This window comes from Mytilus californianus, unplaced genomic scaffold (genome assembly GCF_021869535.1).
Source record: "Mytilus californianus isolate M0D057914Y unplaced genomic scaffold, xbMytCali1.0.p SCAF_7, whole genome shotgun sequence".
Taxonomy (NCBI): domain Eukaryota; kingdom Metazoa; phylum Mollusca; class Bivalvia; order Mytilida; family Mytilidae; genus Mytilus; species Mytilus californianus.
This window is the reverse complement of record NW_026262723.1, coordinates 48,321,216-48,338,119: the sequence shown is the minus strand read 5'-3', so window position 1 is coordinate 48,338,119 and position 16,904 is coordinate 48,321,216. Positions and strand designations below refer to the sequence as shown.

At 35.2% G+C, this 16,904-nt stretch overlaps 1 protein-coding gene across 1 annotated transcript in view; it reads left to right on the top strand.

Moving 5' to 3' along the window:
* LOC127709705 (DNA-directed RNA polymerase III subunit RPC5-like) overlaps positions 1–16,904 on the top strand; it is an 81,912-nt gene that overhangs the window by 52 nt on the left and 64,956 nt on the right. The window contains exons 2-3 of the mRNA XM_052215363.1: positions 12,121–12,171; positions 14,386–14,463. Coding sequence (XP_052071323.1) covers positions 12,121–12,171; positions 14,386–14,463 — 129 coding nt within the window. The remainder of the gene's footprint in view (positions 1–12,120; positions 12,172–14,385; positions 14,464–16,904) is intronic.

Sequence of the window (16,904 nt, the reverse complement as noted above, 5' to 3'; positions counted from 1 at the left end):
TGCATTTTAATCTGATGACATGTTCAGTTATGAAGTTTGTTATGAAATAGTATAATTGCGTTACATATTTATCTATAAAATGCTCGGAAAATTTGACAAAAATGAAATGTTATCCTTTGGGATTGTTTTTTGGGAAAAGCCAAAAGGGGGAGGGGGAATGTTAGTTCATAAAGTTGAAGAAACTTCATCTAAAGCAGACATCAGATTTTACCGCACTATATCAACACTATCATTGATCCATGGCCCTTTTAAAAAAGAAGGTGAGGTCTCAGAGTAATCCACATTTAGTTGAAGAAAATCAGTTCCAGAGTAAAGCATACTGGCATAATTTACTGCCATTACTGGCTTTACTGCCCTGTAAATTTAAATATGATCCATGTAAACTAATTGATCCTTAGAATAAACTTATTCTTCAAAGTTATCTTCTTCTTCTTTATAATTCAGCACTCAATCAACATACTGATGATAACATGACGGGCACTGATGTCACTGACATTAGACTATGCCGCGCGTGCGTGGGATTTATAATTTCTATTTACAGATAAATATATACAAATAAAAGTTCAAAGTAATTTTCTTTTTCTTCTGTTTTGTATAAATTTTGGTTAAAACTTTTTACATTGTAATTTTAATTATACTAGAACACACCCGCGAAATCACGGGCATTTAGAGCAAGGATTTGTATAGTGAGAATCCTTGTTTAGAGCGTGGTTGAAGGTTGAAAGTATGTAAACTGTTGTAGGATGAATTTTTGTAAAAGATTTTATGACTGGAGAATTTCAGGAAAGGTATCAAAAGTCATAGGTACTTGGTTCCGGGGGGGGGGGTCTCAACATGGGATTTTGGGTACAGTTGTGCAGCTGGGATTTAAAAAACAGCCCCCATTCATATATTGAATAATCGTGAAATCCCTACCTTTACATATATTTCACAGCGAAATCATAACACATACATATATTTATCAGCTCAAATAGTACCTATATGCAATTTTAATGACAAACAGTTTGGGAAATTCAGTGAAGATCGTTGCACAACAAACTGAAAAATTATGACTCATTGATATATCACAATTGGTCAAGTACTACCTATTGATATATTTCCTCGGTAAAATTGCACCCCATTGATATATTTGACGTATCAAAAAAGGGACCCATTCCAGCGGCACATATGTATATACCTTCATACAGGAAGAGACCCCCCATGGTACTTGGGAACAGGACAGTTTTTTTTTTAGCCCTCCCTTTTTTCAAAATCCGTTATTTTTTGTTTTCTGTTAATTTCAATTATTTTCTCGTTTTCTAATACAAATGTACTATGAACATATATATACTGTAAATAAAGTATATTTGCTATTTTACTATCAATTCCAAGAAACTCTCTACATAATATATCAGTGACTGCCGTAGAAAGTAAACTTGGAATTGATAGTAAATAGCAAATACACTTTATTTATAATATATGTATGTTCATAGTATACAGAAAAAAAACATGAAAATAGTTGTCCTGTCCCCAAGTACCTATGAAAATTATGTGTAATTTTAAACAGTCCTAAACGGAAGTCTTGTCTATGACTTAAAAGTCCGTCCGATGCAATATCCGGACGCCTTTATTTTCGTTTTCCTCCCAAAATAACCCAAACGGAATAATCATCAGGGTTCGACACTAATGCTAGTCCGCTAGCCCGAGGCTAGTAAATATTGGGGAGGGCTAGTTAAGTTTTCATCACAGTAGTCTGACGGGCTAGTCAAAATTTTGTTTAAAACTAGGAATTTCACAAAATTTTAATTGTCAACAAATCCCAGATTTTTTGCTGACCTTTGCTGTCTTTATTGTACAGTTTATTCACGTATATTTTGATTGTCAGACATTTTTAACATGAAAGGTACTTTTTGGGGAGGGGAAAGAAACGGAAACAATGATGGTACTTAATACGTTGAAAACCACGTGTGTTACAAACGCTGTGATGATTCTAAGGGAGCTACCATTTGATTTTGAGGGGGGGGGGGGCTAGGATGAAAAATTTTGTCCTGCCTTTTTATTAGCTCACCTGGCCCGAAGGGCCAAGTGAGCTTTTCTCATCACTTGGCGTCCGTCGTCGGCGTTAACTTTTTACATTTTGAACTTCTTCTAAAGAACCACTGAATGGAATGAAACCAAACATGGCATGAATGTTCCTTATGAGGTGCTGACCAAGTGTTGTTACTTTGTAGCGGATCCATCATCCAAGATGGCCGCCAGCGGGGGACTTAGTTTAACATAGGACCCTATGGGAAAAACATACAAATGTCTTCTTTTAGAGAACCACTGAATGGAATGAAACCAAACATGGCATGAATGTTTCTTATGAGGTGCTGACAGAGTGTTGTTACTTTGAAGCCGATCCATAATCCAAGATGGCCGCCAGCGGGGGACTTAGTTTAACATAGGACCCTATGGGAAATACATACAAATGTCTTCTTTTAGAGAACCACTGAATGGAATTAAACCAAACATGGTATGAATGTTCCTTATGAGGTGCTGACCGAGTGTTGTTACTTTGAAGCCGATCCATAATCCAAGATGGCCGCCAGCGGGGGACTTAGTTTAACATGGGACCCTTAGGGAAATATATACAAAGACTTCTTTTAGAGAACCACTGAATGGAATGAAACCAAACATGGCATGAATGTTCCTTATGAGGTGCTGACCAAGTGTTCGCCTGCAAGGGACTTAGTTTAACATAGGACCCTATGGGAAATACATACAAATGTCTTCTTTTAGAGAACCACTGAATGGAATGAAACCAAACATGGCATGAATGTTCCTTATGAGGTGCTGACCAAGCGTTGTTACTTTGAAGCCGATCCATCATCTAAGATGGCCGCCATCGGGGGACTTATTTTAACATAGGACCCTATGGGAAATACATACAAATGTCTTCTTTTAGAAAACCATTGAATGGAATGAAACCAAACATGGCATGAATGTTCCTTATGAGGTGCTGACTAAGTGTTGTTACTTTGAAGCAGATTCATCATCCAAGATGGCCGCCTGCGGGGGACTTAGTTTAACACAGGTCCCTATGCAAAATATTTACAAATGTTTTCTTTGAGAGAACCACTGAATGGAATGAAACCAAACATGGCATGAATGTTCCTTATGAGGTGCTGACCAAGCGTTGTTACTTTGAAGCCGATCCATCATCTAAGATAGCCGCCATCGGGGGACTTATTTTAACATAGGACCCTATGGGAAATACATACAAATGTCTTCTTTTAGAAAACCATTGAATGGAATGAAACCAAACATGGCATGAATGTTCCTTATGAGGTGCTGACTAAGTGTTGTTACTTTGAAGCAGATTCATCATCCAAGATGGCCGCCTGCGAGGACTTAGTTTAACATAGGACCCTATGGGAAAAACATACAAATGTCTTCTTTTAGAGAACCACTGAATGGAATGAAACCAAACATGGCATGAATGTTTCTTATGAGGTGCTGACAGAGTGTTGTTACTTTGAAGCCGATCCATAATCCAAGATGGCCGCCAGCGGGGGACTTAGTTTAACATAGGACCCTATGGGAAATACATACAAATGTCTTCTTTTAGAGAACCACTGAATGGAATTAAACCAAACATGGTATGAATGTTCCTTATGAGGTGCTGACCGAGTGTTGTTACTTTGAAGCCGATCCATAATCCAAGATGGCCGCCAGCGGGGGACTTAGTTTAACATGGGACCCTTAGGGAAATATATACAAAGACTTCTTTTAGAGAACCACTGAATGGAATGAAACCAAACATGGCATGAATGTTCCTTATGAGGTGCTGACCAAGTGTTCGCCTGCAAGGGACTTAGTTTAACATAGGACCCTATGGGAAATACATACAAATGTCTTCTTTTAGAGAACCACTGAATGGAATGAAACCAAACATGGCATGAATGTTCCTTATGAGGTGCTGACCAAGCGTTGTTACTTTGAAGCCGATCCATCATCTAAGATGGCCGCCATCGGGGGACTTATTTTAACATAGGACCCTATGGGAAATACATACAAATGTCTTCTTTTAGAAAACCATTGAATGGAATGAAACCAAACATGGCATGAATGTTCCTTATGAGGTGCTGACTAAGTGTTGTTACTTTGAAGCAGATTCATCATCCAAGATGGCCGCCTGCGGGGGACTTAGTTTAACACAGGTCCCTATGCAAAATATTTACAAATGTTTTCTTTGAGAGAACCACTGAATGGAATGAAACCAAACATGGCATGAATGTTCCTTATGAGGTGCTGACCAAGCGTTGTTACTTTGAAGCCGATCCATCATCTAAGATAGCCGCCATCGGGGGACTTATTTTAACATAGGACCCTATGGGAAATACATACAAATGTCTTCTTTTAGAAAACCATTGAATGGAATGAAACCAAACATGGCATGAATGTTCCTTATGAGGTGCTGACTAAGTGTTGTTACTTTGAAGCAGATTCATCATCCAAGATGGCCGCCTGCGGGGGACTTAGTTTAACACAGGTCCCTATGCAAAATATTTACAAATGTTTTCTTTGAGAGAACCACTGAATGGAATGAAACCAAACATGGCATGAATGTTCCTTATGAAGGGCTGACCAAGTGTTGTTACTTTGAAGCCATTCCATCACCCAAGATGGTCACCAGCTGGGGACAGTGTTTAACAAAGGACCCTACGGACAATACATACAAATGTCTTCTTTTACAGAACCACTGAATGGATTGAAACCAATCATGGCATGAATGTTCCTTATGAGGTGCTGACTAAGTGTTGTTACTTTGAAGCAGATTTATCATCCAAGATGGCCGCCTGCGGGGGACTTAGTTTAACACAGGTCCCTATGCAAAATATTTACAAATGTTTTCTTTGAGAGAACCACTGAATGGAATGAAACCAAACATGGCATGAATGTTCCTTATGAAGGGCTGACTAAGTGTTGTTACTTTGAAGCCATTCCATCACCCAAGATGGTCACCAGCTGGGGACAGTGTTTAACAAAGGACCCTACGGACAATACATACAAATGTCTTCTTTTACAGAACCACTGAATGGATTGAAACCAATCATGGCATGAATGTTCCTTATGAGGTGCTGACTAAGTGTTGTTACTTTGAAGCTGATCCTTCATCCATGATGGCTGCCAGCCGGGGGACTTCCTTTAACACAAGACCATATTGGAAATACATACAAATGCTTCTTCTAGAGGTGCACTGAATGGAATGAAACCAAACATGGCATAATAGTTTCTTATGAGGTACTGATGAAGTGTTGCTACTTTGTTGCTGATTTACTGTTCAAGATGGCCACCAGGATTTTTTATTAACTTACAGGGCCAATATTAAACCAAATTTGGCCTCACTCATTATTAGGGTATCTGTTATGATTTTAATCTATTTTAACATGATTTCCAAAACCAAAGTAGAATCAGGTGAGTGACACAGGCTCTTGAGAGCCTCTAGTTTTTCCCTCTATTCTGTCCTGCCTTTTTATTTTTCACTCTATTCGGTCCTGCCTTTTTTTTTTAGTTTATCCTGACTTTTTCATTAAACTAAATTGTCATCCTGCCTTTTATTTTGCAAATAATCTCATCCTGCCTTTTTTTTTACTCAAAACTCCTGTCCTGCCTATTTTTTTCAAATTTCATCCTAGCCCCCCCCATAAATATCAAATGGTAGCTCCCTAATCAGAAACCTGGATCTCAAAAGTGCTTTCTTAATATCAAAAAAATAACATGAATACGAAATTTACATACATTACTACAACTACCATCACTGTTGGGAGGAATTTTAAGCCATTTTTATAGTAATTGGGAATTTTCTCTAGGGGAAAAAGCTGTATTTTGAATGTAATTTGAGTCAAACAATATCACTGAATTATTGTCATAAAAACAAAATTATAGGTCTCTGCAAGGATTTGTATACTATACAATTCCTTGGTCTCTGGTAAAAATATACAGATTTTTAGGAAATAAATCTTGTCCTGCAAAAAAATATATACTAAAACAACAAGGGAAAAGAAGGAGTCGATGAAGAATTATGACAAAAACCAGCAAGGGCAAACCTTTCCTCTTTTGTGGGTGTATTTTGAAATCCCTAACTTATCCATCTTCATTAAAGACACTAGTAATAATGTTTAGTAAAATAAGGATGATGATGAAGTAATGATCTAAAGGGGTCTTCAAAATAAATTGAACACATTCTTAATAGCCTATAGATGAATAAAATATGAAAAATTTTTTTTGGGGTATTTTTTATTAGCGAACCAGTGAAATTTCATGAAACAAAACATGTTCAAAACCCTCTGGAAATGCTCCAGAACACAGGATTCAGCTTCATTTGTATCAAAATTTTCTGGGGGGGGCATGCCCCCAGACCCTCCTAGATAGGGTCGTGCCGATGGCTAGTGCATTGACAATAGGACTAGTAGAATAATAATTTCACTAGCCCTGCAGGCTAGTACATACAATTAGTTAGTGTCAAACCCTAATCATAAGCGAGGATGACAAATGAGACTATGCATGGTACCTTTAGGACACAGAGGCATGATGATTAATTCATTGTGGAAGGAAGAGAAGTGACACACAAAATGAGGTCTTCTCATTTAATAGTATAGATGTGTAGATGTTTGTTGATAACAGATATTGGGATCTGTTCTTGGAAATAGTCTAGTGTAGTACATTTTACTGCAGCTACAGGTAGAAGGTTCCTTTGTAGTATTATTCTTGGATAAAATGAGTATTTATATGAGTCTTTAGATGTTTGTATTGGTCTGTAGGAATGATTGTGTGAATTTTGTCTTGTTCTTGTGTCAGATTGGATGAGCAGGTCTGTTGGATAAATAGCTTCAAGATGGTGTATTATTTTATAGGCAAAGATGATGCGTGTTCTTATTCGCCTTTTTTCTAGAGTTGTCCAGTTTAGAGTTTGTAACATTTCAGTGACGGAGCTGGTGTCGTGGTATTTGTTGGTTTTTTTTAGATTTGGTATGTGTGTCCCAGACGCAGCTACTGTATTCAAGCTTAGGTCTAACCAGTGATGTGTATGCTCTTTCTTTTACTGTTTTGGAGTTGACCTTTAGATTTCTCTTGATAAAGTTTGTTTGGCTGAAGCTGTAATATTATTAATATGTTTGTTCCATTTTAAGTCTGTTTGTATTGTCTTCAGCTTTGTACTTGTTTTGGCTTTCAAACTTTTTTTATCTGAGCGTCACTGGTTGGTCTTGTGTGGACGAGACGCACGTCTGGCGTATTGAATTTTAAGCCTAGTACCTTCTGCTAGCTATTATTCGTGTGTTTCTTTGTCCTATATGTTCTCCCATTTATTTGTATTGTGGTCCTGTCATGTGATGTCGTCGTTTTGGTGTTGTGTTTGACGTTGCCATAAAAGCCGGAGGTTTGGCATGCCACAAAACCAGGTTCAACCCACCATTTTTTTCTTAAAATGTCCTGTACCAAGTCAGGAAATGGCAATTGTTATATTATAGTTCGTTTCTGTGTGTGTTACATTTTAATGTTGTGTTTTTGTTGTGTCGTTGTTCTCCTCTTATATTTGATGCGTTTCCCTCAGTTTTAGTTTGTAACCCGGATTTGTTTTTATCTCTATCGATTTATGAGTTTCTAACAGCGGTATACTACTGTTGCCTTTATTTATGCCAAGATATTTTGTGGATTTTTCTTTTTGCAGTATATGTTGGTGGAGAGTGTAATCAAATTTTATTGGTTTTTTTTACGACTGCAAAAAAATTTTGTGGTCGTATATTGGTATGACGTTGGCGTCGTCGTCGTCTCCGGCGTCGTCGTCCAAAGACACATTGGTTTTCGCACTCTAACTTTAGTTTAAGTGAATGGATCTCTATGAATTTTTACCATAAGGTTCAATACCACAAAAGGAAGGTGGGGATTGATTTTGGGGGTTATGGTACCAACAGTTAAGGAATTAGGGGCCAAAAATAAGCATTTTTGTAACTTCCAGACATAACTTGTGTGTTAGTGTATGGATCTCTCTGACATTGTACCACAAGGTTCCATATCACAAAGGGAATGCTGGGATTGATTATTGGGGGGTAATTGCCTCCAAATTTTAGGAATTAGGGGCCAAAAAGGGGAAAAAAACAAGCATTTTTCTAGTTTCATGACAATAACTTCTGTGTAAGTGTATGGATCTCTCTGACATAGTACCATAAGGTTCCATATCACAAAGGGAATGCTGGGATTGATTTTGGGGGTAATTGCCTCCAAATTTTAGGAATAAGGGGCCAAAAAGGGGCAAAAAACAAGCATTTTTCTAGTTTCATGACAATAACTTGTAAGTGTATGGATCTTTATGAAATTGTACTACAAGGTTCCATATCACAAAGGGAAAGCTGGAATTGATTTTGGGGGTAATTGCCCACAACGTTTAGGAATAAGGGGCCAAAAATAAGCATTTTTCTAGTTTCCAGACAATAACTTGTGTTCAAGTGTATGGATCTCTCTGAAATTGTACTGCAAGGTACCAAACCACAAAGGGAAGGCTGGGATTGATTTTGGGGGTAATTCCCTAGAAACTTGAGGAATTAGGGGCCATAAAGGGGCAAAAAAACAAGCATTTTTCTAGTTTCAGGACAATAACTTGTGTGTAGTTGTATGGATCTTTATGAAATTGTACTGCAAGGTTCCATATCACAAAAGGAAAGCTGGGTTTGAGTTTGGGGGTAATTGCCCTAAATGTTTAGGAATTTGGGGCCAAAAAACAAGCATTTTTCTTGTTTCCAGACAATAACTTGTGTTCAAGTGTATGGATCTCTCTGAAATTGTACAGTTCATACATGTGAACCTCCCGACGGGAGTACAATAATCCCGTTTTCAGGGGTCTCCTCCCGACCTCCCGTTGAAGACAAAAAAATCCCGTGTATGAAGTATTTCATGAATGAAAAATTTCAGCCCAACATATCTGGTGTAATTGACATTACTGAAGTTATATTTTACCTGTATATCAATTAACATGCATAATTATATGGCCTCATTTGTCACCTTGGGTGTCAAACATACTGGTAATCAACGATTTTTACCTTAGGCTAACTGCCGTTGTGTAATAAAACTTTGTTTATTTAAAATGAATGTTGGGTTACTTCCCTTGATTTATCCTGTTTTTAAGTTACTTTCCTTTAAATAATGTAAATTTTTAAAAGAATATAAATAAAATATAAAATGAACAAATAATCATAAAAGGATGGTAATTAAATGATTTTAAATGTTTTAGGACAAATAAAAAAATAATAATTTGAAAATTATTTGAGGGTTCTATACTTCCTTTCAAGGCTTAAATTGAAATTTATGTAATAACTATGACCCATGTTTACAGTTTGAATGTGTTACTTATCATGCATTATAAATCTACTTGCATGAAGATAAATATAAAAGATCTACTTGCAGATAGATAAGCAAATGTTCTGATTGCAATGAATAATGGTAAAAAAGATATGACCTAAAAAATTTAAAGAACATACTGAAAAAGAAGAATGTTAGATTGAACAAGTTGAAAGTTTAAAAAGATAGAGAAAATTTATAAGTACAAAGGTACTATAAACATAATACATTCGGATGGAAAGTTGAAGAAAACACACTTTAACAGACAATTTCTACAGCAACGGTTACATTTACGACAGAATTTATGTCGATTAAAAACATCCTGATCTCAGTCCTAATCTCCAAAACTCCTGATCTTAGTTTCACAGTCCATCACATGTATGTGTACTGCAAGGTACCATACCACAAAGGGAAGGCTGGGATTGAGTTTGGGGGTGATGAATCATAAGGGGGTTCAAAAAATTTGGGGGGGGGGGATTTTTTTTTCCTTTTTTTTCTTTAAAATTTTCCATTTTAAATTGGTTATTTCTGATTTATATATAAAAGCAAATAATAATGATATGGTTTGAATAGATAAATTAAAATTTTTTAAGTTCTTAGACCACATTCATTCTGTGTCAGAAACCTATGCTGTGTCAAATATTTAATTACAATCCAAATTCAGTGCTGTATCAAGCTTGAATGTTGTGTCCATACTTGCCCCAACTGTTCAGGGTTCGACCTCTGCGGTCGTATCAAGCTGCACCCCAGCGGAGCATTTTATTTTTCATTGTTTTCTGAAGGACTGAGCACTTGTCTGGATGGAAAGACATGAGCCAGTCCTTCTCCCATTTTGCTGCTGATGTTAGGTCTTCTTGCAGTTTTTGAGTGTCTTCTTTGTTTCTTATTGTTTTGTATATTATGCTGTCATCTGCAAATAATCTTAGGGTGCTATGTTTCATATATTCATTGAAGTCATTTATGTACACAAGATACAGAATAGGACCCAAAACTGTTCCTTGGGGAACGCCAGATGTTGCATTAATTTTGTTTGATTGTACACCATCAATAATGACTGTTTGTGTAAGGAAATCTTCTATCCATTTTAAGGTGGTGTATTCAATGCCATAATATTTAAGTTTGGAGAGAAGTCTTTTGTGAGGAACTTTGTCAAATGCTTTGGCAAAGTCCATCACAATTATTTCAGTTTGGATGTTATTGTCATTGTTTTTTGCAAGTTCCTGTATGAATGATACCAACTGAGTTTCACATGATCTTGATGCTCGGAATCCATGTTGAAGGTCGTATAAGATTTTATTATTTTCCAAATGATCCATCATACTACTGGCTATAATATGTTCCATGATTTTACAAAGTATGCAGGTGAGTGATATAGTTCTATAATTTATTGCATTGTGTTTATCTCCTTCTTTAAATACAGGACAAACATTTGCATGTTTCCAATGCAATCATCTGGGATTTTTCCTGTGTTTAGTGATTTCTGAAATATGTATGTAATTGCGGTTGAGATGTCATTACTAAGCTCTTTCAGTACTTTTCTGCAGATTTGATATGGGCCAGTTTCTTTGTTGGGATTGATCTTGTTCAATAATTTTATTACACCCTTCTTTGAAATAGTCATGTTTTTCATTTTTGGATAGAATGATTTCCCCTTATCTAGTATTGGTTCACTTGATCATGTTGATGTTTCTTCAAAAACCCTTTTTTTTTCAGTAGTTAGGTTTTTACAATCCCTGTACATCACCACCTGACTATATATGGTGTTAAGGGTTTTGATAAATAAAACAAAGTTTAAATAATTGTCTACATTTTTTCTACTACTGTCAATATATATTATATGGATATCAACATTATACCAAAAAGGGAAAAATAACAATCACACACATATACACACTCTTGCACTTGCATTTACCAATGTTTACATTTCCATAACATAAGTAATCTTGTGTATTGCAAAGAAAAATCTGCTCTCTATAAACTGTAAGTTGCATTTTTTTATTTGATTTGAATCATGTGAGGCAAATTTGTTAGCACTCTAATGTGTACAGTTCTTGCCAGATCTTAATGAAACTTATATCACAGGTTTATATCAGGAATGTCTCGGACAATTTCGAAAATCAGAGCCTATCAATTATTTTAAAAGAGTTATGTCCCTTGGAAATTGCATTGTATTTGCCCTCAAGCCTTCATTTCTATAAGAAATTTATAAAAAAGAATTAAAGAAAAAAGAAGTTTTTGCCCTTGGATAGATAAAATGTAAGCCACGTGGGGGGACATTGGAATTCTGTTCTTTTATGCACTTTGAATGCTTGACTGTGTTTTTTTTACAGCAGTTGGTTAAAATTTCTAATTATATAACCAGATAAACAGTTAAATTTGATGAAACAAATTGCAATTTGGTCAGAATTTTCATTGAACTATTACATGTATATTAGTGGACTCAAGTCACTGAAATTAAATATGAAAATAAGGAGATGTGGTATGATTGTGAATGAGACAACTATTAACATGATTAACCAGAGTCCAAATGATGTGGATGTAAACAACTGTAGGTTCCCTTTCCACCTTCAATAATGAACAAAACCAATATGGTATAGCTATAGTCAGCTATAAAAGGGCCCTTTATGACAAAAATGAAAATGAGAAAAAATTCAATAAGAAAACCAACAACTCAATATATGATAAATCAATGCATGAAAAATTGAAACAAAGTGTTTATTTTGATGAGCAATGATATGCATATAGTTTATATTTTCTTTCCAGATTGATGTGTACCTGTCCAAAAGTTTGTCAGATAACTTGTTTCTGCTTCAGGTAATTGCATATAACTTTTGTATGTTCAAGATTCATAAGATATATCTTGAACTTGATATTACATTTTTTACCTTATTAATTTGGTATATTTTATTGTCTGAGTACATACTACAAGATGAACATTAGTATATGTGTGACTTAGAATTACAAAGCCATGTTAGGTGCTGTCTCTGACATATACCAGTATGGCATATTAATATATGTACCTATTACATGTTTAAAGGAGAAGGTTATCTCACAAATTTAAAAAAAAAAAAGTTATGCAAAATTCTAGAAGTTTTTGTACTGGTAATACTGGTATTAGTTTGTGATTAGGTCAGTTTATGGGGAACCACTAGTGGTAGGTCAATGATATTTGGTATGCAGTTGTATAAGCAGTGGCATATCTTGTTTCCATGGAGATTATTTGGCCCTGCCCCCTCAGTCATGGTCTATTGACTTTGAAACTTTTGCTTAGTTTTCATGTATTAGTTTGTGATTAGGTCAGTTTAAGGGGAACCGTCAGTGTAGGTCAATTATAATTGGTATGCAGTTGTATAAGCATTAGCACATCTCATTTCCATGGAGAATATGGTCCTTACCCCACAGTCATGGTCTATTGACTTTGAAATTTTTACTTAGTTTACATGTATTAGTTTATGATTAGGTCAGTTTAAGATGAACCACTTATGTTAAGTCAATGATAATTGGTATGCAAATGTATTGGCATTTGCAAGTTTCATTTTCATGGAGATTATATATCCCCACCCCTTCATTATGGTTCATTGACTTTGAAACTTTTACATAGTTTACAAGCATGACAAATTAGTGTTTGTTTAAAGGGAACGACTTATGAAAAGTCATTGGTATTTGGTATGCAGTTGTATTAGCATTGGCACATCTCATTTCTATTGAGATTGTTTAGCCCTGTACCTTCAGTCATGGTTCATTGACTTTGAATATTTGCATAACTTGCATGTTAAAGTATTGCTATTTTGATTTCAACATTTGCATTATCATGATTATCAAAATAACACAAATAGGCGAGACATATCTCTGTGTTAACAGTTTATCTTATAGATTATGTTATGGATGTGATGCTATAATTTTTAGAAACAAGATGGTATATCAATTTCCCCTGTTTACCAGGATGCTAAATGAAATATCTGGGGAGAACACTGGCTTACTTGTTCTTTTCTCCCAGAAATATATTTTTTTTGTGAGGGATGAGAAGGGGGTTCTTTGACTTGCTTGGATTCAATGCATTTGTCAATTCATTCAGACCACAAGCAATGACAAGGCAGTTTAAATAAAGTCTGAAAATTTGTCTTGAAAAGGCGCCAAAATAATTAAAAGGTGTAATGTTGCCAATTTACCCACTTTGAAGCATTGGTGATCTCTCACTTTTTTCTGAAGTCTCCCTGTTAGTACCGGTATTCACTTCTCCCTGTTTGACTCCCCAAAATTCTGAAGTGTGGTGACCACTAAGTGACTAAAAATGCAAGATTTCCACTTAGAGAATAGAGAGATATGGACATGATGGAATTCGACAACCCATAAAATACAAAATAAGCCACAAAGTAACTTGTGTTGTTATTGATTGGTACAAGCTTTTCACTTTTCCAAAGATTTGCACGTAAAATCTCAGAAAGGCTAGTGAACTTCAAAGCTGACTTGCTCACCTGGCCAGTTTGAAATAGTTTTTTATTTCTACCCCTTGACCCATTTTACTGGAGACATGATTTTACTAGGTAGCTGAATAACATTGTTCAGAACTTGGCCTTGGAACCTGTCATAGAAATAATACACTTACTGACTGTTTTTGTTTGAATAACACAAGTTTAAGTTTAAACCAATGGAAAACTTTGTAGTTTTTTTACTGGCCTGCTACAAATGTAGCAGTATGGTAGACATCATAGACAAAGGTATTATTTTTTGGTGGGACAACCGTTTGCAAATAACTTCAGTATCATATCCTCGTGTTAACCTCAAATGACAGAAATCTGTATGGAGATTATGAAGAGACAAGAACTTTACATATTGAGTACTGCCAGATTTGCATATAAATGTTACACATTGGTTTCAATCCATACCTAATAGCAAGATCAAGAGGCCCCTAGCCTAAGTAGCCTTCATAGGGAATTAACAAGCAGACAAACAGCTCTTACTTATGATTTGTATATGCATCATAGATTCAAATACTGCTAATTTCAACTACATTTACAAAATTTTCAGTACCCAATCAGACCAGCCCATTTGAATTACGACAAAATTGAACACTTAGCAGCTAGAGTTAAACCACAGCAGAAAAAGGTAAATTATATAAGATTTGATTCTGTGTTTGTGTCTGTGGAACAGAATCCCATGTACCACCAGGGTACTTCAAATTGAAAGTAACAAAACTTCGGCTAATTAAAAGAAGAATCCATGAGCTATTGCATGTACTGCTTGAACACATGGTTACTCACATTATAAATAAAATAATATGTATGGTTCCAGTGAAATTGCTCTAAAAAAAAACATAGGTACAATGTAAGTTTTTTTTTCTATTTAAGTTTTACCCTTGTGCGTCCGTACGTCCCAAAGTTGGTTTCCGTTCTCTAACTTGAGTTTGCCTCAACCAAATGTTATGAAACTTTTACACAATGCTTATTACCACTTAATACAGATGAGTTTGAAATTGGTTGTTGTCACTTTTACCGTTCTTGAGTTATGCCCCTTCATAAAGATAAAAATTGCTGAATTTTTCGTTTCTGTTCTCTAACTTTAGTTTGCCTCAACCAAATGTTATGAAACCTATACACAATGCTTATTACCACAAAACTCAGATCAAGTAAAAATTTGGGTAGAGTCACTTTTACCGTTCTTCAGTGATGTCCCTTTATATCTTTATATGATATGCCAGCGGGGGCACCATCTGTGTCCCATGGACGCATTCCAAATTTATCTATTTTGATATTTTTTTCTATAGAATATACAGTGGACACATTGTGAAACTAACAGTGCTTACACTTAAAAATGGCAAGAAAAGTTGGTGTGCGGGCTCAAAATTAGGATAGATGGGGAAACTAGAACTACACGTATTATTTATTTGGCCTTAGAACCAGCATTCTGAAAAGACTAATTAGTGAAGATTGTTCTATGTATTTGCTAGGAGGTCATACTAATTAAATGTGGTGTTGCAAATAAAATCACAAGAAGCATGTATCTAAGAAAATTATACGTTCTAAATGAAGTTTTAGCTTAGCATTTGCACAGTTGTTCATATTGACTTTTACAAATATAGTTGCATACAATTACCAAATTAGGAAAACAAGCAATTAAACACTAAGAACCACTGCAGTCTGTAATCTTTGTTTCGAAATTATACATTAATATGGATTTAAAAACTATTTTATGGTAAGAAAGTGCCCTTTCAGACAACTAGCACCCTTCTGCCCTGAGATTCAAGCTGGAACACTGAGAATGATTTGTGGAATGCAACATATTAAAATTGAAATGATTTTGATGACACAAACATGCAATTCCTCAGGATTTGACCATGCTTTTTGAGTCTAAGACAATAAATAAATAAATATATATATACCTAACAACAAAATTATTTTCATTTACCTGTGTTCAAAGTAATTGCAAATGGCTGATATTTTTGTTCAAGCATATTGTTTTTCTTAAATTGTTTAACATTTCATAGCGGTTTAACATGTTACATTAATTATTCCTCCCTCAGTTTATTTATTTTGTATTTACATTGTATCATATATCAAATTTATTTGTTCAGTGTATGTTCACTGGTGTTAATATGTCTTTTGATTGAGTTAAGCTATTTCAATTGATATTTAATAGTGTGTCTTTCTATGTTGTGATGTTACACTATTGTTTCAGATAAGGGTGAAGGTTTGGTACCATTAAAAAGTTTAAACCTGCTGCAATTGTTTGCACCTGTCCTAAGTCAGGAATCTGATTTCAGTAGTTGTCGTTTGTTGATGTGGTTCATAAGTGTTTCTTGTTTCTCGTTTTTATACGCCCGTTTTCCGACAATAACTCAAGAATGCTTTCACCAACTTGCAAGTAATTTTGGTGAATTGTTTATATCTATTGACATGAGCTCCCTTTCGATTTTTATAAATTTTAGATTTTACGTTTCCGAGTTACAGGGTTTTATTCATAAAAAAAGGGTGATTTTCCAGTTTTTGGACAATAACTAAAAAATGCTTTCAGCAGTTCTCATGAAACTTTGGTGAATTGTTTATATCTGTTGATGTAAGCTCCCTTTAGAATTTTATAAATTTTAGATTTTACATTTCTGAGTTATGGGGTTTTATTCATTAAAAAAGGGGAGATTTTCCAGTTTTTGGACAATAACTCAAAAATGCTTTCAGCAGTTCTCATGAAACTTTGGTGAATTATTTATAGCTATTGATGTAATCTCCCTATTGATTTTCATAAATTTCAAATATGACATTGAGAAGAAATTGAACTTTATTTGTATATAGTCTGACAACAGATTTAATAAGTCTTGCGCAACAGCACAGTGTATTGCACAACAGCAAGAAATCTTTAATTGAATATAAATTCAATTCATATAACCAATTTCAAGTTCTTTGACTACATTTATTCAGAAACCTATAATATGTCAAATATTTAATTACAATCCAAATTAAGACCTTTATCAAGCTTGAATATTGTGTCCATTTTTGCCCCAACTGTTCAGGGTTGGACCTCTGCGGGCGTATCCAGCTGTGCTCAGCGAAGCA